At 50.2% G+C, this 22,753-nt stretch overlaps 1 protein-coding gene across 5 annotated transcripts in view; it reads left to right on the top strand.

The window, feature by feature from the left end:
* The window catches only part of csnk2b (casein kinase 2, beta polypeptide), a 61,813-nt gene that overhangs the window by 9,470 nt on the left and 29,590 nt on the right, over positions 1–22,753 (top strand). For 4 of the 5 annotated variants that reach the window (XM_087979140.1, XM_087979138.1, XM_087979139.1 and 1 more), the window contains 2 exons: positions 15,694–15,776; positions 19,537–19,639. In XM_087979140.1, the coding sequence (XP_087835266.1) occupies positions 15,705–15,776; positions 19,537–19,639 (175 nt within the window). In that variant the 5' untranslated portion in view covers positions 15,694–15,704. Of the gene's footprint in view, positions 1–12,892; positions 13,023–15,693; positions 15,777–19,536; positions 19,640–22,753 lie in introns of those variants that run through there. The other variant, XM_087979141.1, reaches the window with a different exon arrangement.

Genomic DNA, 22,753 nt, shown 5'->3' on the forward strand with positions numbered 1-22,753 from the left:
GGCAGGTTCAAACCTGAGGTGAGGTGGAACTGCTTCTGTCCAAGGATTTGTGAAGCTGTGGAACTCACTGTCCCAGAATGTTGTGGAGGCAGAGTCAGTCAACAGATTCAACAAAAAAAATCCAAATGTTTCTGATGAGAAGCAGAACCAAGGACTCCAGGGAGCAGGCAGCAGCGAGGGGTTAAGACCAGAATAAGATCAGCCATAATCATATTAAATAGCGGAGCGGGAGTAAAGGGCCGAATTGGCTACTGCAGCTTCTAATTCCTATGTTCCTGTTGCACTGATCCACAATGTGGTCCGGAAGGGAATTTCAGGATTTTGACCCAGTGACACTGAAGGAATGGTGATATCTTTCCAAGTCAGGATGCTGGGGATTTTGCAGGGGGTGGGGTTCCCATGTGTCTGCTGCCCCTTGTCCTTCTGGATGGAAGTGGCCGTGGGTTTGGAAGGTGCTGTCTGAGAGTCTTTGGTGAGTTTCTGCAGGGTACCTTGTAGATGGTACACACTGCTGTTACTGAGCGTCGGAGGGTGGGGGGAGGGGATGTTTGGGGAGTTTCTGCAGGGTACCTTGTAGATGGGACACACTGCTGTTACTGAGCGTCGGGGGGTGGAGGGAGAGGATGTTTGGGGAGTTTCTGCAGGGTACCTTGTAGGTGCACACTGCTGTTACTGAGTGTCGGGGGGTGGAGGGAGGGGATGTTTGGTGAGTTTCTGCAGGGTATCTTGTAGATGGTACACACTGCTGTTACTGAGCATCAGCAGGGGAGTTACTGATTGCAGGATTCCTGACCTTCTCTTGAATGCACTATTTGTATGGCCGAGTCTGTGGCCAGCCCAGTTGACTTTCTCAGTGGTAACTCCCATGTTGGGGGGGGGGGGGGGAGGATGATGTGATGAGGTCATGGCACTCTGTGATCCCTGACAGTTGGTGAGGTCGTGGTGCCCAGTGAGGTCACAGTGCCCTGTCATCCCTGACAGTTGGTGAGGTCGTGGTGCCCAGTGAGGTCACAGTGCCCTGTCATCCCTGACAGTTGGTGAGGTCGTGGTGCCCAGTGAGGTCACAGTGCCCTGTCATCCCTGACAGTTGGTGAGGTCGTGGTGCCCAGTGAGGTCACCGGTAACGCCATTACCTTGTGTGCTTGGCACTTGTGAACTGCGTTGAGGAAATTGATTGATTGTTTCACCTTCACGTAACCATGCCCAGGCACAAGGCAGTAAGCAGCTCTTTTCTTGAAGATGGGCATTTTCAACGCCCTAGCTCCAATGAAAAAACAAGTAGGTTCTTTAAAGTGGCATCAGTGTTTTCAGATCCATGTGTGCAGTAGATTTATAACTGGCACTTCGGTGGAAACTGATTTCCAGGTAACACGCTTCAGGACAAATCATGTGTTGACTTTTTGAACTGTCTTTTCCCCAGCATCTTGCAGCTACTGTGTACTGAGCAGAGCAGGAACTGAGGGCTAAATCCAAGAACAGGACTTTGTGGGATACCTATGTCATGTGTAAACTGAAAATGGCTAAAGGGAGCATGGAGGTGAACACATGGCTGAAGGAATAGTATAGAAAGGGGTTGGCCCTTTTTCTTCGGGGAGACAGAAAGGGAATGTATGGATCGTAGAGGTCTTCAGCATCCTCCATAGAGTCCACACCTTTCAAAAACCAATCTCCGAACTACTCTCGCCCCCTTTTCCAGTACTTAGCCTGTCTGCCTTGTATGGAGTAGCAAGCGCACATCTAAATCCTACTCCAACATCCTGAGGGGTCTGTCCGTCTCCCACCCTGACATGCAGTGAGTTCCAGATATACAGAGGGACAGTGATTATCCAGCATTCCATGAACTGAATTTCTGATGATCCAAACCAGATCGCCAGGCCCCAGTGTGTGGCCAACTGTTATCCGGCATCAATTAACCCCCACCTGTGTCCTTCAGATCATTTGAGGATACTGTGTACACAGCTTCTGGGGTTGGGGGTGGGTGGGAAATCAAATTCCTTAAATTCCCACCCCTCACCTTCAATCTAGCCTCCCCCCCCCCCCCCCCCCAGTCTCACCTCTCTCCATCAAGGGGAGAGGTTTCTCCCTATTTCTGCTAATCCTAATTTTCTCCATCTCAACCATATCCCATGTCAATCTCCTTGGCTCAAAGGAAAGCAACCAGAGTCTGTCCAATCTCTTTCCAGCCCCCGGGACAGCATCCTTCTACACCCTCCCCAGTGCTAAAACCATCCCTCCATAATGTTATTTCCCAGAACTGCACCAAATACTCCAGCTGTGACCGGAGCCATGTCTTGTACAGTTCCAGTGACCGCGCCCCCCCCCCCCCCCCTTCGTATGTTACAATGGGTAATGTTTGATCTGGACTTGGATGTAAGATTGAAACAAAATCTTAAGGTATGTCCGTAAGGCATCACTGAAGTTTGCAAACCCCAGAAGTAAAAATTCTTGTTTCTTGGCTGAAATAGTGTTTTGGAGTATTGGGAATGCAGTGGTTAAAGATCCCCTATTAGAGTGACTCACTGTATGTTGGATTGTGTACCTATCCTTTGACAGACTGAGATCGGAAATCCCAGCGGGTGCCTTGCTCCCATCTGGGAGCCATAGGTGTGTAGTTTGCTCCCAGCCCTGGGCAAAGGTGTTTGTTGCCCTGAATAAGACTGTTAGCCGTGGTTATAAATCTTATTAACTGACTCCTGTTCCAGTTAACATGCTTCCTTACCTATTAACAAGGGTATGTGCAGACCAACAACACTAAATCAGATGATCTAACCTCCTTTCCTATTAACATAATACAGTAACAAGCTCCTGTGAACAATTCACTACCCATCACAAGAAGGTAGCAATCGCTAGTCACTGAGATTGCTGTTATATAGTTAAAACGGGTATTTTTCAATCCAACATGTGATGCTAAGAACACAAAGTATAAAATATACTGCTTGCATGTAATGTTCAGAGAGTCATCGAGAAGTGTCACCACAAGAAGGTTAAGAGACTCCTTTTTATTGTCACCCAGAATCTCTCTCCGGCTGTTCAGTAATAACTTTGAACTGAAACTTGGTTGTCCTGAGTTAAGAGTCACCATCACAAGGAGGTTAAACACCACGAATGGTCATGGGAATGCTGGGGTGAAAAGGAGAATTCAGGCAATACAGAGTTAAAGAGACACTCCCCTTGGGTGTTATGATGTTATGGTAATACTGAATGTTTGTATTTAGCAATGAGAGAATCTACAGACAAACACCACCCTGTTTACACCATCCATAGCCCCTGTCAAAAACTCCCCATCGAAAGGCAGGGAATCTGAGAATCTCAGCCAGTCAGGCAGCGTCCGTGAGAGTTGTACCAGGTCAGTGACTTTCCACTGTAACTGAGAGAAGGTTGGAGGTGGGCAGAGGTATCTGAGCAGGAGGTGGTTGGGGTATGGACAGAAGGAAGGTCTGTCAAACAGTGGAGGATGGCAGTGATTGAATGGTGGAGTAAGTGACCAAGACTTGAAGTAATGGATCTGGGTCAAATAAAGCTACTGAGGAATGGGAGAGATACCTCCAGCTGGTCTGTGAAATGGAGGGGAGAAGAAAGAGTAAATAAATGGGATATGGGCCAGGAGCAGGCAGGTGGGACGAGTTTGCGATTGTGGTTGGCATGGACTGGTTGGGCTGAGGGGTCTGTGTCCATGCTGTATAACTCTAAGACTTTGACTATAAACTCATTGTTCCAAAGATGCTTTAGATTTAATATTTTTTCAACTTAATATTTCCACAATCTTTCAAACTTTGATTTGTTTTCAGTTTTGCGGAGCTATCTGGACTGGTTTATTTACTGTGGGGCATCGTAAAGGGGCATCAGTAGGCATTGGAGATTTTTTTTAAAACAGCCTCCCAGAGACAATATGAACAATGATAACTGGCAGCTGGGTTGTAGCTCAGTACTCGAACTGGGTAGAGTGTGCGCTGGGGTCTGTGGGGGTGGGGGGTGTGGCAGCTAACAAAACCGGTGAGGAAGGGCTGAACAGCTGATCTCTCCCATTTCGCCAAGAGCCTTCCTGTGAAACTGGTTTGTTCTTTGGGATGTGTGATTGGAGAACGTTCTCTATTGGATTTCTTGAGTTTTGCGGGCCTGCCAGCCTCCAGAGACAGCCATGATTACTCAGTGCGTGCCAGAACATCAGCGTGGCAGAATTTGGGGCATTCTGCACTGTTTTTCTCTGAAGGCTAGGGAAATGCATTATTTGTCCCTTTTACCTTGGAATGTGGAAGGAGTCTTACTTATACCTCTGTACATGTTTGTTAACCAATCATCTCACCATCATTGTACAAGGTTTATCTTGGTAATGTGCCAGTACTTGTGTTTATGAGGAAACCGGGTTGCTAGGTCCTAATGCAGAGAAAGTATTTCATTGGTCATTGTGTTCACTGGGAAACTATATTTATGAGATGTTGTGACCTGTGGAGCAGTGGGATGAGAGCAATTGGGCCCTGCTCCAGCCTCCGATGTAACACAGTCACAAAGGGAGCAGCGATTGTGTGCTGTAAGGGTGTTGAATTCCACATGGAGTCTGGGAATCTGTAAAGTGCCCATGCGAGCAGGTGCAGGGCATTTCCTCACGCTCCAAGTTTCCCTTTGGATTTTGGATCTTTATAAGTAGCTCTATGCCTTAAGGAGGCAGGTCTCAATTGTGGGTTCTAACATTTCATTTACTGCCATATTATTTCATTGTTTTAACCTCAGCAAGTACCTCCCCAGGCTGCCATCAGTTCCCCAAACTACTGGAATCCGTGTTTGTCCAATCCTGTGTTTAATCCATTGGGATCCGTGTTTTTCCAGTCCCGTGTCCTTATGTTTGCAGACTGTACTGACTGCACTGTCTTGGCCTTCAATTGATTTTTTTTCCCAAAACTCCCTCTTTTTTTCTCGTGCGCTCTCTCTCCCTCCCTCGTTTTCCCAAGGAACTCGGTCAGTTTCTTCCCTGTGCTCTAGTGCCAGAGATGTCATTCTGATGGTGCTGTTGATGTTTGGCTGTGTTAAATGTCAGTGCAGAAAGCAGCAGGAAGCCATCTGTTCTGTGATGTCTATGGCAACTCTCTGCAAGACCTCTTCAACTGTCCTCCCCGCCCCCATTAACCCTGTAATTTGGCTTGGCCCCTTCGGGTGCCTACTCATTTCCATTTGAAAGTGCGTATATCTGCTTTGATCAACCCTTTGGCCAGTGCATTCCAGATCCGAACTGCCTGCTGCATTTACGACCACGGAACATTGCCCTTGTGTTCTTTTCCAGCTGCCTTATGTGATGTTCCCCTGCCATTTGGCCAAAAAGAGTGATATCCCCCTTTTCTGTGAGGTCATCAAAGGCTTTGACCTTTTTTCCTTCGGGAGAAATGATACAGGTCTGCCTTAATGATCCACGTAACTAAAGCATCTCTGCATCCAACTTTTCTGCACCCTCTTCTTCAAAGCCATCCTGTCCTTCCTCCTCCTGAGGACTGGGGGCGGGGGGTGGGTGTAAGGGAGAGCTGCAGCTAAAGGGGATGGGAGGGCAGAGTGGTGAAGTGGGGATAGATGAACGCAGTTAGAGGGTACCACCTGGTTGGTCAATGGGAAGGATGAATCCGGCTAGTGACAGGGAGGGGAGGGGCTGGGATGGGAAGGGAGGTTATTTGAAATTAGCGAAAGTGGGTACTGCAGATGCTGGACATTAGAGTGCTGCTGGAAAAGCACAGTAGGTCAGGCAGCATCTGAGGAACAGGAAAATCAACGTTTCGGGCAAAGGCCTTCATCAGGAATCATTTCTGACCAACAGGTCAACCCCCGAAACGTTGATTTTCCTGCTCCTTGGATTCTGCCTGACCTATTGTGCTTTTCCAACATTACTTTAATCTTGGCGATCTCCAGTGTTGAGTCCTTCGGGCTGGAGGCTGTCCAGGTGGAAGATACGGTGTTCCTCCAACTTGCAGTCTGATTTGATGTGATAATGGAGGAGGCCAAGTATGGTCATGTTGGAAAGGGAATGGTATGGGGGATTAAAATGGCAGTGACTGAGAGGTCTGGTTGGCCCCTGTGGGCCCACAAATGCTTGGTGAGCCATTTCCGAAGTTTACATTTGCTCTCCTATATGTATAGAAGACCACATTGGGCGCACCTGATACAGTAAACTAGGTTGGAGGAGAGGCAGGTAAACCTCTGTCTGACCTCGAAGGATTGTCCAGAGCCTTGGACAGAGCTGAGGGGAGTGGTGTACCGGCAGGTTTTGCATCTTTTCCGGTTGTAGGACAAGGTACCTGGGGGTTCAGAGGGGTCAGTGGGCAAAGTGGTTTGAACCAAGGACTGTCAACGGGAGTGGGCCTTGTGGAAGGCAGAGAGGGGTCAGGATGAGATGATGTTCTTGGTGGTGGGGTCTAGTTGGAGTTAGCACAAGTGTTTAAGGATGATGCGGAGATTGGTGGGGTAGTAGGTTACGATAAGGGGGACTCTGCCTTTATTGTGTTGGAGCGGGTTTAGAGCAGTGGAACGGGGAATGGAGGGAGTGCAGCAGATTCCTGTCTGGATTACAGAGGGAGGAAGAAGTATGTTGTTCAAAATGGTGGGCTTTGGAAATACACGTGAGTGGAATGTCTCCTCGTCTGAGTGGAGGTGGAGGAATTGGGAGAACAGGATGGAGTTCTTGTAGGGTAGTCCAGATTGGTGAGAGTCAATGGGTTTATAGTAAACGACCATCTGGAGAGTGTCACCAGAGATGGAAATGGGGAGGTGAAGAATAGGGGGTGGAGGTGTCCGAGATGGACCACGTGAATTTGAGGGCGGGGTGTGATTTGTGGGTGAAGTCGATGAGCCGCTCCATTTCAGCCTGGTTGCAGGACGCTGCACCAATGCAGTCATCGATGGAAGAGTGAAGGGACAGTACCTGTGTACGTACTAAAGAGGGACTGTTGGACATAACCAACAAAGGCAGGCGTATCTGGGGCCCATCTGAGTGCCCATGGAGGGTACTGGTGGAGGGGGACCTGCTGGGTCTGTTGGAGAGGAAGAAGCGAAGGGCCTGGAGACCATCCTTGTGGGGTATGGACGTGTACAAGGACTGCACACCCACAGTGAAGAGAAAGTACTGAGGGCAGGGGAACTGGAAGTTAACTGAAGAGATGGAGGGCATGGTTGTTGTCACGGATGTAGGTGGGAAGTGCCTAAACCAAACTGGAAGGGGGATGGAGTCGAGGTTGGGCGAGGTGAGTTCAGTGGGGCAGGAGCGTGCGGAGGTGATGGGTCAGCCAGAGTAGTTGGGCTTGTGGACCTTGAGGAGCAGGTAGAACCAGGCAGTGCCAGGCTGGGGGCGACGAGGGCACAGACAGTGTGAGTGATTTTAGCCTGACAGGTCACCATAGGGTCATGGGCAAGGGGGAAGTAGGACATGGTGTCGGAGAGTTGGCTTTTGGCCTCTGCGACACAGGTCCGTTCTCCAGACTATGACTGACTGCCACGCCATTGTCAGCGGGTTTGATGGTGAACCAGGGATTGGCATGGAGAGGCTGGAGGGGGTGAGGTTGGATGGAGAAGTTGAGGTGGCCGATGTCACATCAGCAGGCAATAATGAAGAGGTCTTGGGCGGGTTAAGGCTGAGCCAGAGCTGCTTATAAAATGTATTTCTGGTACCCCATGCCACTGTTTATAAAACTCCATGTACCTGATGTCACTTAAGCAATTTCTCAGTCTACTGTGATATATGTCAGAAGCTGAGAATCCTGCAGTGGCTGACCCTGAAAGCCTGGCCTACCATTGACAAGGTGTAGAAGTCCGGAATGGGATGGGATCCACTCTATTTGCCCAACAACAAGAAGTTTGATAGCCTCCAAAACAATCAACCCACTTTACCACCTTCAGCATCTACTCCCTCCTCCACTGAAACTCTCACTGACAGAAACTCACCAAACATCCCCTCTCTCCACCCCCCCGACGCTCAGTAACAGCAGTGTGTACCATCTACAAGATACCCTGCAGAAACTCACCAAACATCCCCTCCCTCCACCCCCCGACGCTCAGTAACAGCAGTGTGTACCATCTACAAGGTACCCTGCAGAAACTCCCCAAACATCCCCTCCCTCCACCCCCCGACGCTCAGTAACAGCAGTGTGTACCATCTACAAGATACCCTGCAGAAACTCACCAAACATCCCCTCCCTCCACCCCCCGACGCTCAGTAACAGCAGTGTGTACCATCTACAAGATACCCTGCAGAAACTCACCAAACATCCCCCCCCCCCCCCCCCCCCCCCCCCCGACGCTCAGTAACAGCAGTGTGTACCATCTACAAGGTACCCTGCAGCAACTCACCAAACATCCCCTCCCTCCACCCCCCGACGCTCAGTAACAGCAGTGTGTACCATCTACAAGATACCCTGCAGAAACTCACCAAACATCCCCCCCCCCGACGCTCAGTAACAGCAGTGTGTACCATCTACAAGGTACCCTGCAGCAACTCACCAAACATCCCCTCCCTCCACCCCCCGACCCTCAGTAACAGCAGTGTGTACCATCTACAAGATACCCTGCAGAAACTCACCAAACATCCCCTCCCTCCACCCCCGATGCTCAGTAACAGTAGTGTGTACCATCTACAAGGTACCCTGCAGAAACTCACCAAACATCCCCTCCCTCCACCCCCCGACACTCAGTAACAGCAGTGTGTACCATCTACAAGGTACCCTGCAGAAACTCCCCAAACATCCCCTCCCTCCACCCCCCGACACTCAGTAACAGCAGTGTGTACCATCTACAAGGTACCCTGCAGAAACTCCCCAAACATCCCCTCCCTCCACCCCCCGACGCTCAGTAACAGCAGTGTGTACCATCTACAAGGTACCCTGCAGAAACTCCCCAAACATCCCCTCCCTCCACCCTCCGACGCTCAGTAACAGCAGTGTGTACCATCTACAAGATACCCTGCCGAAACTCAAAGACCCTCAGGCAGCACCTTCCAAACCCACGGCCACTTCCACCCAGAAGGACAAGGGCCAGCAGGTCCATGGGAACCCCACCCCCTGCAAGTTCCCCTCCGAGTTTCTCCCCATCCCGACTTGGAAATATATCGGCCGTTCCTTCAGTGTGGCTGGGTCCCAATCCTGGAATTCCCTCCCTAAGGAACATTGTGGGTCTACCCACAGCACATGGACTGCAGCGGTTCAAGAAGGCAGCTCACCCCCACCTTCTCAAGGGGGGCAACTAGGGACATGGGCAGTAAATGCAGCTCACCCTCACCTTCTCAAGGGGGGCAACTAGGGACAGGGCATGTAAATGCTCAGCCCAGCCAGCAACACCCACATCCTGAGAGTGAATTAAATAAAAACTGCAGAATGTCTGTCTGCATCTTTCTGGCCCTTGTGAGAGGCAGGTGTAGATATGCCCTCCAGCAGCGGTTTGGGTGAGGAGCAGTCAACCTTGGTCACCTCGTGCCGTTTACATAGCTGAGCCGAGATCATCTCCACATCCACCATCTCCATCTCTGAGCTGGCTTCAAGCCGTTCCCACCCACAACAGCCCGACAGTCAGATTTGCCTCTCCATGCTTCTGGTTGGAAGCCCAATCAATTGGGATTCTGATATCTTTGTACAGCTGATCACTGCCTGTGAGTGTCACTCTTTGCTTCGGCGGGGTGTGCGTTTACTAGACAGCCCGTCAACCCCTGCTCACAAGTACATATTTAAAGCTGCTACTGCCTCTTTCCACGTTGCTCATTTCCCGGTCACCACCACTCATGAGAAGACAAATTCATTTCCAATATTGCCTCCCCTGGATGTCTCCATTTACTAATTGCAAAGATCTGGCCTCTGGCCTGGTCGCTGAGCAGTTTTCTGCGGTTTGAATTTTCCTGTTGCTTTTTTTAGGGTCAGGGCTCAAGATGTTGGTGGTTTTTCTGTTCCGGGACTCTAACTGGCTCACTGAATGTGTGACAGAGAGAGAAGTGTGAAAATAGTGTGTCTGTGAGGCACAGAGCAAAAACTGACTTGTCCGTCTTCCCTCCCTCCCTTCCACAGTAGGCAAGGTTGGTGTCTGCTGCTCAGAGGGATGTTGGTGACGACATTTGGGCAATAATTTTGCAAGCATTTCCCCCCTCTGCTGAAAGAGGATGTGTGGTGGTGAGTTCAGTTATAGTGGTAAGGCTGGATTGACGGTCACACGGGAGCTATTGGGGAGGGTCTCCAATCATGCAGACCCCTGCTTTGAATTGCAGTCTGATTCGGATTCTGCAGCTGCTGCTTGCTGTGCTTCAGGTATCTTTTCCCCACCCTCACCCGCTGCACTCCAACTTGACGATCTGAACGAATTGAACAAAGAAATCTCAGCAATAAATGCTAATGATTGATCCAGATCTTGTTTAATTTCACTTCCGGGAGGAGATTGCCACCTCAGCGACGTTCCTGCTATCATCCAGCCGCACACCCTGATCTGATCGCAACATTGGAGATGCCGCGTCACAATTAGACTGACATTTCCGGCGAATCTGTGAAAAAGGAACATTGGTGGTGGGTCTGAAATTTACAAAAACAATCCCAATTCGTTATTTCCCCAAGTGCTTTGCAGCATGCTTCATTTTAACTTGCTGACAGGGTGGGTGAGGGTGTTGCTACCTGGGCCCAGCAATCATTGCCCATCCCCTTTCCCGAGATGGTGAGCCACAGTTCTTGGGGAATAGGTTACACCTTGTCCTTCTGGATGGAAGTGGTCGTGGGTTTGGAAGTTGCTGCCTGAGGAGCCTTGGTGAATTTCTGCAGAGCATCGGTGGCGGAGGGAGTGGATGTGGTGCCAATCCAGCGCGGGCTGCTTTCTCCTGGATGATGTCAAGTTTCTTGAGTATTGTTGGAGCTGTCCCCCTCCAGGGCAAGTGGGGAGTATTCCATCGCCCTCCTGACTTTGCTTTATAGACTCTGGGGAGTTACTCGCTGCAGGATTTACAGCCTCTGACCTGTTCTGGTAGCCATGGTATTTTGGCTTACTCTGTTTCTGGTGAATGGTTATGCCCCCCTCAGGGTGGTACTAATGAGAGATTCAGTGATGGTCACACCATTGAATGTCTAAGGACAGTGGTGAGATTACCGGTTGGAGACCATCACAGTTTGGATGTTGTCCCTTGCTGCATATTGAAACTGAACATTGTATAATAGTCAGTAAACAGCCCCACTACTGCCCCCAGGAGGGTGGGGTGGAAGGTTACTGATACAGTTGCTGTAGATGGCTGCACCTGCAACCGTATCCAGAGGAAGTGCTTTTGTGGTGCAGTGATAGTGGCCTTTCCTCTGGGCCGGGGGGAGGGGTTCCAAGTCCCATGTGCTGCAGTGGTGTGTGATTACACCTCCTGAACAAGTTGAAGAAGACTATCTTCCCTGGGAAACGGCAGCGCTGACTTGCTGGAGCTTTGCTAGGTAGCCTCCACCAACCCAGCCTGTCTGCCGCATGTGAGGTCGAATCCAACTGCAGAGAGAGTCTTTCCCCTTTCCCGTTACTCAGGCTGCTTATCACCATACTCTGTTGAATGCTGCATCGATGTCACAGGCCTTCGAGTTGAGCAGCACCTCCATGTTGGTGAACTGGGCTCGACCCTGAGGAGTCGACAGTGTCGTGCTGGGAAAAGCACAGCAGGTCAGGCAGCATCCGAGGAGCAGGAGAGTCGCGTTTCGGGTATAAGCCTTTCATTAGGAATGAGGCTTATGCCTGAAACATTGATTCTCCTCCTTCCCAGATGTGCTGCGCTTTTCCAGCACCACACTCTCGACTCTGATCTCCAGCACCTGCAGTCCTCACTTTCTCCTAGACACATGGAGGGGTGTTTTAAACTGTTAGATCAGTATGAACCTGAATGGAAGCCAAACACACTCTCAGGTCATAATCTAACGGAGTAGTACCAGTACATGTTCAAGGGGCTGAATGTTCAGCTCATGTCTCTGATGCTGCATTCCTGCTGCCTTTTGACTGGGTGGCTGGGAGCCTATAATCTGACAGCCACAGTCAGACAACAGCTCACCAGGACAAAAGACCCGATACCCAGCATGTGCACGACTAAATGTCATTTCCAGGTTTCCATGCAGAGACTGCACAAAACACTGTCTGGGGCAAACAGGCAGACTAGCAATCCACATCCACGAACACCAACTCACCAGGAAAACGCCACGACCACCTGGCCTGGGTAGTCAAGCGCACACAGATGGCAGTGTCCACAAATTCAACTGGGACATCACAACAATCATGTGACAAGCAAAACCGAGAATTCCTAGAAGCATAGCACTCCTCCACGGACCCCATCAACATGCACGTAGACCGAGATCCAGTTTACCGGCCAGTCCAACAAACAACCGGAAACAGCAGGAACGGAACCGGATAAATTCCAGACACAGTACAGCAGCATTTCACAGGTAGCTCCAAAGCACTGAGCATGTCACCGGGACAGGACGAAATGTCTGCAAATCCGCTTCCCAGCTCAGCAAACATACCAACAACCAGCACCGCAGCTACAAGTCTTTCCACAAACCATGATCTCCTGGTCTTCATTAAGAAGATTAGACGGGAGTCCTGTTTGAGTTGTTTTGATCACCCTCTGTCCCAAGGAGTATTTTTCATTACCCGTCATAAATGTGCCAGTCTTGCCCAGTTGCCTTCTGGGGGTATTGCCAGTGATTGCTGCAGATTTACTCCGACCTGTTGCATGTCTGCTCAGTTATCTTGCGTGTTTGAGGTGGTTTGGAGCCAGTGTTTCTGAAGGAATAAGCTTAGGTCACTATCGGTGTGTCACAGCTGACTATCAGGTGGCTGGCCGTATTAGTCAAACAGTTTAGATTGCTGCCACACCCCATTCACAGGATAACTCGCTGATGCAGTTCTGCGCAGGTGACCTTTGCTCCCTGCCCTCCGAGGCTGGGGTGCCGTTTTAACGTAGCCTTTCGAAGCTTCATGTTGAGTAACTGGCTTCCCCTTGGTTGTGATTGTGACGGGCTGCTGTCTTTCTGGAGCCAGGCAGCTCCCTTGTGTCTCAGACTGCCTGTTAGGTGAGTGAAGATGTTTCTGCTACACTCTCCCATACAGACCAGTTCTTAAAGAAAAAGGGATCAGGAACAGACTGTACAGTTCCTGAGCCCGCTGCCCTGTTCCTTAGGATCATAGCCGATCCACTGTTCACATTTCCACCCAATTCCCCCATCTCTCAAATTCCTTGTGCTCAGATTTATCAGCCTTGGGTTCAAATATAGCCAATCACGTGAGCTCCCACAACCAGTTTCCCACAGTTTATAACACTAGAGGTGAAAGCTCGGCTTCTCAGCTCGGAGCTAAATGGTCAATCCTTTTTCTTCCCAAGACCATGTCTGGATTCTTCACTGATGGGAACAGTAGCAGCTCAGTACCTCCCTTGTTTAACCCCTGTGTGCCTGTGCGTTTCAGTGCCCTAGTTTGTGTACCTGCTCAGTGAGTGTAGCTCCTCCAGGTTTCCCGGTCTGATCCCAGTCCCGTTGAGTCATCCAGGTTTCCAGCATTCACACAGGCCCTTCAGCCCAACTCACCCATGCCCGCCCAGTTTTCCCAATTTAAACTAGTCCCATTTGTCTGTGTTTGGTCCGTATCCCTCCGTCCCCTATCCCATCCATGTACCTGTCTAAATGTTTCTTAAATGATAAAATTGTACTGTCCACCACCACCACTACCTCTGCAGCCTGTTCCAGACCCTCCCCACCCTCTGTGTGAAAAACATTGTCCCTGTGCACCCTTCTGTATCTCTCCCCTCAAACCCACGCCCTGTAGTTTTAGACTCCCCTACCCTGGGGAAACACTGTTTCCCACCTTCCTTATCTATGTTCCTCATGATTTTATAGACCTCTGGGCCAGACCACTCTCTACATTCTTAAGCAGGCAGCCCAGACCATAACTTTGCAACTTGTTTTGGTAAATGTACAGTGGAAATTACTCGGATTAAGTTAGCGAGGTTAACTACCAGGTTTAAAAGCGGTCAAAAAATTTATTCTGAAAATTACCCAATGAAACACTAAGAACAGAATACAGAACCCCTATAGAGCTCAGTCTATCCAAACTAGACTTTATTATGCTTTTCGAATATACACAACAGTCCCAATAAGCAAATCCCCTTTAAAACCCAGTATCAATGGAACACGCTTACAGGTTGAAATTGATGGGCAGAAAGAGTGAGTGAGTTTCCACACAGCTTACTGTTGAATTCCCAACCAGTTCTGGACTGAACTAAAACTGCTCCGCTCAGTTAGAGAGCTGACCACTCCCCTTTCATTATACAGGTCACTTCTAAAACATGATCCCTTTGGCCTGAGGTCTCATCTGTTTACATAGAAACAAAAGGCCTCTCAAAATCCTTTTCATTTCTACACCAAACCAGTCTAATTGGAGCCCGGCCTGGTTTATTACCCGTCTGAACAAAAATCAAGGACAGAGTCTCCTTGAGCCAAGGAACAACTTTTAGTAAAAAAAAACGTGACTATCTTTGTGACCCCTCTAAAAGATCATCCCTCTGTCTCCTACACTCCAGGGGAAAAATGTCCAGCCTCTCCTTATAATTCAAAACCTTCCAGTCCAAGTAGCATCCTAGTAAATCTTTCCTGCACTCTTTCTGGTTTAATAATAACGTTTCTATAGGAGGGTGACCAGAGCTGCATGCTGTGTTTCCAATATGGCCTCACCCATGTCTTGTACATCTGCAACATGACCTTCCACCTCCTGTACTCAGTGCTGTGACTGATGAAAGCAAGCATTCAGAAAGCAGCCTTGACCGCTCTGCCTACCCGTGGCTCCGTTTACAAGGAGCTGTGAACCTGTACTCTGAGATCTCCTCTTTGTTCTCTAACACTCCCCAGGGCCCTATCACTGACCAAAATGCAGCTGACCTAAATTAATCTCCATCTGCTGTTCCTCGGCCCACTGGGGAGTGCGTACATCTTGCATTGGTGAGTTGAGGCAGGGTGATGGTGTGTTGTTGCCTTAATTACTCTGTCAAGGCACTGCTCCAGTTGCTGACTGTGGATTGCTGTTCCACTCAGACTGAAAGCTCGGCTGGATGAGTTGCTGTGCACCAGGGAGCTGTGCTGCAATCTATCTGCAGTATTCCCAGGAGACGGGTTGCAGTAAGGGTTAGCCTGTACATGCTGTCAGCTGCTCCTCAGATCCCTGAGAAAATGAGACTGTGAGTGTCTGTGTCTGTGTGTACATGCGTGCAAGTGAATGGGAGCGGGGGTTGGACGTACCAATTCAGTGTACAGAGTGATGCCTCAAGACACAAGGAGGGCAAAGAGGGATGCAGTTTGATGTGGAGGTGCCAGTGTTGGACAAAAGTTTAAAAATCACACAATGGCAGGTGATAGTCCAAAAGATTTCTTTAGAACTGCAAGCTTTCAGAACACCATTCCATCGTCAGGCAGAGCTAGCTCCCTGAGGCAGGAGCAGCACTCCAAATAAACCTGTTGGACTATAGCCTGGCGTTGTGGGCTGCAGTTTGCTCAGGGCTAGTGCTGAGTTTGAGTGGGAACTTCAGGCCCTGTGAAGTTGGGCAATTAGGGGCAGGCTGTAATCATTGGGGGGGGGGTGGCACAGGAGGTGCCACAAGGCGTTTGGTTTACCTGATCACTTGCTCACTCCCCCTCCCTCGCTCTCTGTTCCCCCACCTTCCTCCTCCTGCTTTTCTCGCCCCCCGCCCCCTTTCAGAGGATACGAAGATGAGCAGCTCGGAGGAAGTATCATGGATCTCCTGGTTCTGCGGACTGCGAGGCAATGAGTTCTTCTGTGAGGTGGGTTTCTGAGCGCGGCCTGGGTTAGTGGGTGCTGTGCAGTAAACCCTGCTATCCCGAGGCCAGGTAGCTGCAGCTTCATTCTCATGGAGACTGAGCTCATTCCACTCACTGCTAGGGCCTCAGTACGCTCACCCATATACGTTCATCTGCACCGCAGGCTCAGCCCCCTTCCACTCCACCTCTCCTCCCCTCCCCTTGTTGGGAAGGAAGAGACCGGCTCTTGTTGCAGGAGTGGGACAGAGGCAAGAGGATCACGTTTCAAAGTGGGGGTTGGGGGAGGGTGTGGACATGCCTCAGTTGGCTGGCAGGTTAACTCTGGTCAAGGTGTTGCTGTGGTGACTGCACGTTGGTTGTCTTTGAAAAATACATCTCCGGTAGGCGCACTGCCCAGCTACACTCGACTCCTTGACACTGACTGATGGTATCATCACTGCACTGTTATCCCAGGGATCCATGGTGACTGAAAATTCCTACAGTGTCCTTGGACCCAACAAGCCCACAATGACCCTCCGAAGAGTGACCCGCCCAGACTGACTCCCCTACCCCTGACTAATGCATCTAACCTGCACATCCCTGGGCACTATGGGACAATTTCCCATGGCCAACCCACCCTAACCTACACATCCCTGGACACTATGGGACAATTTCCCATGGCCGGCCAACCCACCCTAACCTACACATCCCTGGGCACTATGGGACAATTTCCCATGGCCAATCCACCCTAACCTGCACATCCCTGGACACTATGGGACAATTTCCCATGGCCAATCCACCCTAACCTGCACATCCCTGGGCACTATGGGACAATTTCCCATGGCCAACCCACCCTAACCTACACATCCCTGGACACTATGGGACAATTTCCCATGGCCAACCCACCCTAACCTACACATCCCTGGGCACTATGGGACAATTTCCCATGGCCAATCCACCCTAACCTGCACATCCCTGGGCACTATGGGACAATTTCCCATGGCCAATCCACACTAACCTGCACATCCCTGGATACTATGGGACAATTTCCCATGGCCAATCCACCCTAACCTGCACATCACTGGATACTATGGGACAATTTCCCATGGCCCATCCACCCTAACCTGCACATCACTGGACACTATGGGACAATTTCCCATGGCCAATCCACCCTAACCTGCACATCCCTGGACACTATGGGACAATTTCCCATGGCCAATCCACACTAACCTGCACATCCCTGGGCACAATGGGACAATTTCCCATGGCCAATCCACCCTAACCTGCACATCTTTGGACTGTGGGAGGAAACCGGAGCACCCGGACGAAACCCACACAGACACTGGGAGAATGTGCACAATTCACACAGACAGTCTGCTCGAGGTTGGAATCGGACCCGGGTCCCTGGTGCCGTGAGGCAGCCGTGCTACCCCCTGAGCCACCGTGCCAGTGTGATGTTGTGAGGACCTGGGTTTGAATCTGACCATGGCAGATGGTGGAATTGGAGTTGAGAATCTAACAATGATGATGAAATGGAGGGGAAGAATGGTTCCCTCCTGTCCTTGAGGGAAGGAAACTGCTGACTTTACCCGATCTGGCCTACCCGTGACTCCGGACGCACATCAATGTGGTTGATCTTTACTGCCCTCTGGGCCATTGGGGGTGGCCAATACTGGTCTAGAGAGCGATGCCAACATCCCACGAATGGATGTAAAGAAACAAATAGAGCATCCAGCAAGCATGATTGGCTGATGAGCAGCATCCTTTTCTTGGGCAATGTAAATTGGTACAAAGTGCATCAACTGCACTAGCCTCATGACACAGCTGGTCGTTCCTCAAACATCCAATCAAATTTGAGAGGTAGGACTTGCTGCTAACACAGCCATGCAGCCTATCCCTGATCAAACCGTAACACTCAAGTGTAAGTTAATTCTCTCCTCCCAAATTATCATCCTTTCTGAAGAATGGAACCAAATTCACTATCCTCCAGTCCTCTGGCACCTCCCCTGTGGTCAGACGGGAGTTAAAAATTTGGGTCACAGCCCCTCTGATTTCCTCCCCCCTCTCCCACAGCAGCCTGGGATGCAACTCATCCCAGATCTGAGGATTTATCCAGTTTTAAACCTGCCTAAACCTCCACCACCACCTCGATCTCTGTGTCAAACTGCTCCAGAACTTGCCCAGTGCTGCTTTCCAAGTTCTGCACCTACAGAGAAAGGTGGTGTGCTACCTCAGCGGTTAGCACTCGTGCCTCACAGGACCCAGGATCTGCGTTCGATTCCACCCTTGGGTGCTGTTCTCCAAGACAAATTATCTCCCCTTCTTTAGCTTGGCCATGGTGTGAGACAGTTGGGAAACCTGGTCACTATGCAGCTTTGGACCGAAGGGTCAGTTTCTGTGCTGTATGACTCTGATAGTATGTCTGCATGGAGTTAGCCCATTCTGCCCACGTGTGTGTGGGTTTCCTCTAGGTGCTCCAGTTTCATTCCACAGACACCGATGTGCACATTAGAGTGAATTGGCCGTGCTAAATTAACCTGTGGTATCCAGGGATGGACAGACTCGGTGGATGAGCCATGAGCAATGCGGGCTTACAGGGTTAGGCTAGGGGCTGGGTCTTGGGTGCGATGCTCTTCAGAGGGTCGGTGTGGACCCGATGGGCTGAATGGCCTGCTTCCAACTGTAGGGAATGTATGATTGAAGTGGGAATCCCATCAGGAATCTGCCTGCCGTTCCAACAGCTTCAGACCATGAGCCCCACTTTGATTCCGTTTTATTGTACCAAGGTTCAGTCTCCCCTTGATCAGAAAATGAAACAATGATATTAACGGATACATTGAGTCAGTTGAGTTTTTCCAGCACTCGCTGTTTTTATTTTGAAAAATGGAATCTGGGCATCTCTTCCCCAAAATTAATCTGTCGGGCAGGAAAGAGTTGAAATCTTCCAATGTGAGGTTGATGGGGCTTTTGTTTTGCAATACAGAGGTCATTAAAGGTGAGCAGACCAAGGTGGGTGGGTGGTCTTGTCTTACAGATGGAATTTGAGGAAGCTGAGTGGTCAGACCCTGATCCTTTACTCCAGGCTATGACCCTCGGAGCTGCAGCAAGGGCGAGTTGTGCTGGTTCTGCTGCAGGAACCCCCGAACAGGAACCGGGGGCTGCCAAAGTCAGCCCAGAAGCTCCACTGCCTCAGACACCTCGAAGATGCTTAGTGCCAGGAAAACTGTCCCTTACCCCCTTGAGTTATCTCTGGTGTTGAATGTCTTAAAGGTCAGGTTTGTTGATCCTTCACGAACCTGGTATTAATTGGGGTGGGGGCTAAGTCCAGAGTGTCTGCTGTAGCCTATGTCCATCTGTGAGAAGGCTGTTGTCTCTCTCCTCAATCCCCATACCAACGAGGGCCTGTCCCCCTCCTTACTGATGGTCAGGTAACCACTGCTGCCTCCCAATACCCAGGCTCGATTCCAGCCCCGGGCGACTGTCTGTGTGGAGTTTCTCCCACGGTCTAAAGATATGCAGATTAGGGTGGATTGGCTATGCTAAATTACCCACGGTATTCACGGCTCTGCAGGCTGGTTGGAATAATTGTAGGAAATGCAGGGGTCCGGGTATAGGCGGGTGGGATGCTCTTCAGACGGTCGGTATTGACTCAGTGGGCCGAATGGCCTGCTTGCACATTGCGAGTTGGCCTTGGGTTACTGGTTCAGTTGTTGGAGTGAGTGACTGACTTGCCACTGTTCCAGTCCTGTGTGTTCACAGCCCCCCGTCTGTTTCTCTCATCTAGGTCGATGAAGATTATATTCAGGACAAGTTCAATCTGACCGGCCTGAATGAGCAGGTGCCTCATTACCGCCAGGCGCTGGATATGATTCTGGATCTTGAGCCCGGTACGTGGTGGTAAAGGTGATGGGAGCTGTGGGGTCCGGACTGACAGTGCAGCTGTCCTGTCCCTCCGCTCCAGGGCTGGCTGTTCCAGCACTCTGCCATACAGCTGGAGGGGGGGGGGGGGGGGAGAGAGAGAGAGACGGTGTCAGTGAGAGTCCCACTCCCTCCCTCCCCCACCATGACACCCATTCCTTTCCTGTCTGGACAGCGTCGGGGTGAAGGCACATTGTTGACTGAGTTTGGGAGGACCAGTCCATCTTATCTTGCAGAAATACTGGGTAAGGAGTCACGCACTTGACCACCAAAGCTTTATATCCCTGGAGTACAGGGATACAGCAGTTACACAAAGCCCTGGTGAGAGCCCACTTGGAGTACTGAGAGCAGATCTAGGCCCTGCACCTTCAGAAGGGTGGTGTCTCCGTGGAGGGAGAACAAGCATGTGGACCTGGACTGCACGGGTGACGTTATAAGGAGCAGTTATACAAATGAGGCCTGTTTTCTCCAGATGTTTTAGAAGGTAAAGGATGATCTGATTAAAGTCTTCAGGATATTAACAGGAAAAGACAGGGTAGATAAGCTATTCCCACTGAGGATTCTAGAACGAGAGAGCCAAGTCTGAGGTGGTGGTCCTGGACCATTCAGGAGAGCTGTTCAAAAGCAATCCTACCCACCAAAGGTGGGAGAGTTTTGAGACTGTACCACCAATGGCAGTGGATGTTGGCTCAGTCGTTCATGGATATAGTTTTGTTCAGCAAGGAGATTAAGAAATATGGGTCAAAGGCAGATATGTGGAGTTAGGCCATAGATCAGCCAGGATCTCACCAAACAGTTGAACAGGTTTGAGGGGCTGAATGGCCTCCTCCCTGTTCCTATGTTCACTAACTAATGCACTTGACCAAGAAAGAGATCTGTCACGCCCAGTGGTTTCCTTTGAACAGAATCCGAAATCACGTTTCCTGACTCTTTCTGGAAATCGGGACTGTTTCTGGCACACAGAGTATTCACGGAGTCATCATTGATTTTATTGTTGCCATGTGTCCCATGATACAGTGAAGAGTGTTGTTGTGTGCACTGTGCCATACAGTTCCTCCACCAGGAGGTGGTGCAGTTTACTGCACTGTGCCTGGCCTCCGAACACCCAACTGTGTAGCCCTGAGGGCTGTATTTCCATTGAACAAATCCAGACATGCTGCTGTGTCCCTGTCTAACATCAGCTTGAAGCATGGCCAAGGGCTGCCGTGGGCCTGTGCCTCTTTGAAACTGGAATAAAATTCTCACCAAATTTCTAGCCAGGGCACGGCCTTTTGCACCTTTCTCAGAGGTGAAAAGCTACCGTGTTGGGAGCTAGGTGGGCGGTGATAGTTTATTCCTTGCTCAGTCCCCTCATCTCACTGTCCCTGCATCTCATTGATGAGCGAGCGAGCCAGCTTTTTGCTTGCGGTTTGGCTCCTATTCCATATCGTGCTGAAGTCTGAGTGAGCTGCTGCCACTGACTCAAACCATATTTCCAGGCTGTGAATCATCAGGAACTTGGATCCGCAGGTCATGGGGGAAGGGACATGGAAAGTTGGCCTTTACTTGAAGGGGAATGGAGTATGAAAGCAGGGAGGTTTTGCTGAGACTGTACAAGGAGTCAGTCAGCTGACTCCTGGAATACTGGACAGTTTTGGGCCCAGTATCGAAGGACAGCTGGGCTGGTATTGGTTGTCATCCAGAGGAGATCCACGTGGCTGATCCCAGGGATGTGGGCACTTTCTTATGAGGCAAAGTTGAGTGGGCTGGCCCTGTACTCATTGGAGTTTAGAATAATGCAAGGTGACCTTTGTGAATCTCTCAGGATTCTTTGGGGGCAGTGACGGGGGAGAGGTGGAGAGCTTATTTGCCCTTGTGTGGGAGAGTGTCGGACCAGAGGGCCTCAACTCAACTCAAAATAAGGGATCACCCTCTGGACTTTTTTTTTTCTCTCTTCTACCCCCCCCCCCCCCCCCCAAACAAAAGCCTGTCCCACCATCTCCAAGTCAGGAAGGTGAGGGAATACTCCCCACTTGCCCCGGATGGGGGTGGCCCCAACAACAGAAGAAGCTCAACACCATCCAGGGACAAAGCAGCCCCCGCTTGATTGGCACCACATCCACAAACATCCTTTCCTAAAAAACACCCAGAACATTCCTTTGTGGTTTGTGTTTGTATCCTAGAAACTGATATTCCTGATTAAAGAATCTTCTGAGAAATGCAGCCAGTGTGAACGGTAACAAACTATCTGCAACCCTCTTTATTTGGAATACTGAGTCAAATGAAGCTACAAATCTCCTGAGCACAGCGAGAACCTTGTGTTAGCGAGTCGTGCATTTGTGGACATTCCCTTTCTCCTCAGCCTGCTTATTGGGGTTTTGTTTATAAAACCCACCACTTTAGCTTTGTGTGTGTGTGTGAGACATTATCCTCTGGTTCACTGTATGTGCGTGCGTGTGCATGAGAGCCTCTCAATTGAATCAGTGACTACCTAATTCATTTCCCCCTCGTGTGCAGCTCTTAATGTTATTTCCCGATGCAGCTGAAATTCAACAGAATCCTGATTGTTGAATTGGGGTCTCTCTCCATTCATAGTTTTCTGCAGCATGGAAACAGGCCATCCAGCTCGGCTGTGCCCCACTCCTGGTCTAGGCCACGGTGGCTGTTACCTAGCGCCACGCCTCAGAGAGGGGATTGCTAAACCCGACTGCTCCCCCCTCTCAGCTGTTGAAAGCTGGAGGGGGAGGAATTTATTTTTAAGCAAGAGTATTAAGGCCATGGCCTCTGGGTCAGCAATAGTGGAACAGGCTGGAGGGGCTGAATGGCTGCCTCCTGTATAGTTAACTGTGTGAGAGAGGGAGCTGCTGAGCTTTCTGCAGCTTCTGATGTCATGCCGTGGGAGCAGCGCTTTGCTTTCACTCCTGAAGTTACCTTTTGAACGTTTGGTACAAAACATTTTTATTTTCCCTGGTTCATTATCGTTTAGTTGGTAGGAAAGGATACTGCCTCATCATGGGTCTGTGCCTGTCCATAGCTAGAGACGTAGAGCATCCGTGAGCTGTTCCAACCTCCCATGGCCGGTTCACTCTGTCAGCCCGGGATGC

The sequence above is a fragment of the Chiloscyllium plagiosum genome, unplaced genomic scaffold (assembly GCF_037043375.1).
Source record: "Chiloscyllium plagiosum isolate Xiang-an unplaced genomic scaffold, Cpla_swu_hap1 HiC_scaffold_35, whole genome shotgun sequence".
Lineage (NCBI taxonomy): Eukaryota > Metazoa > Chordata > Chondrichthyes > Orectolobiformes > Hemiscylliidae > Chiloscyllium > Chiloscyllium plagiosum.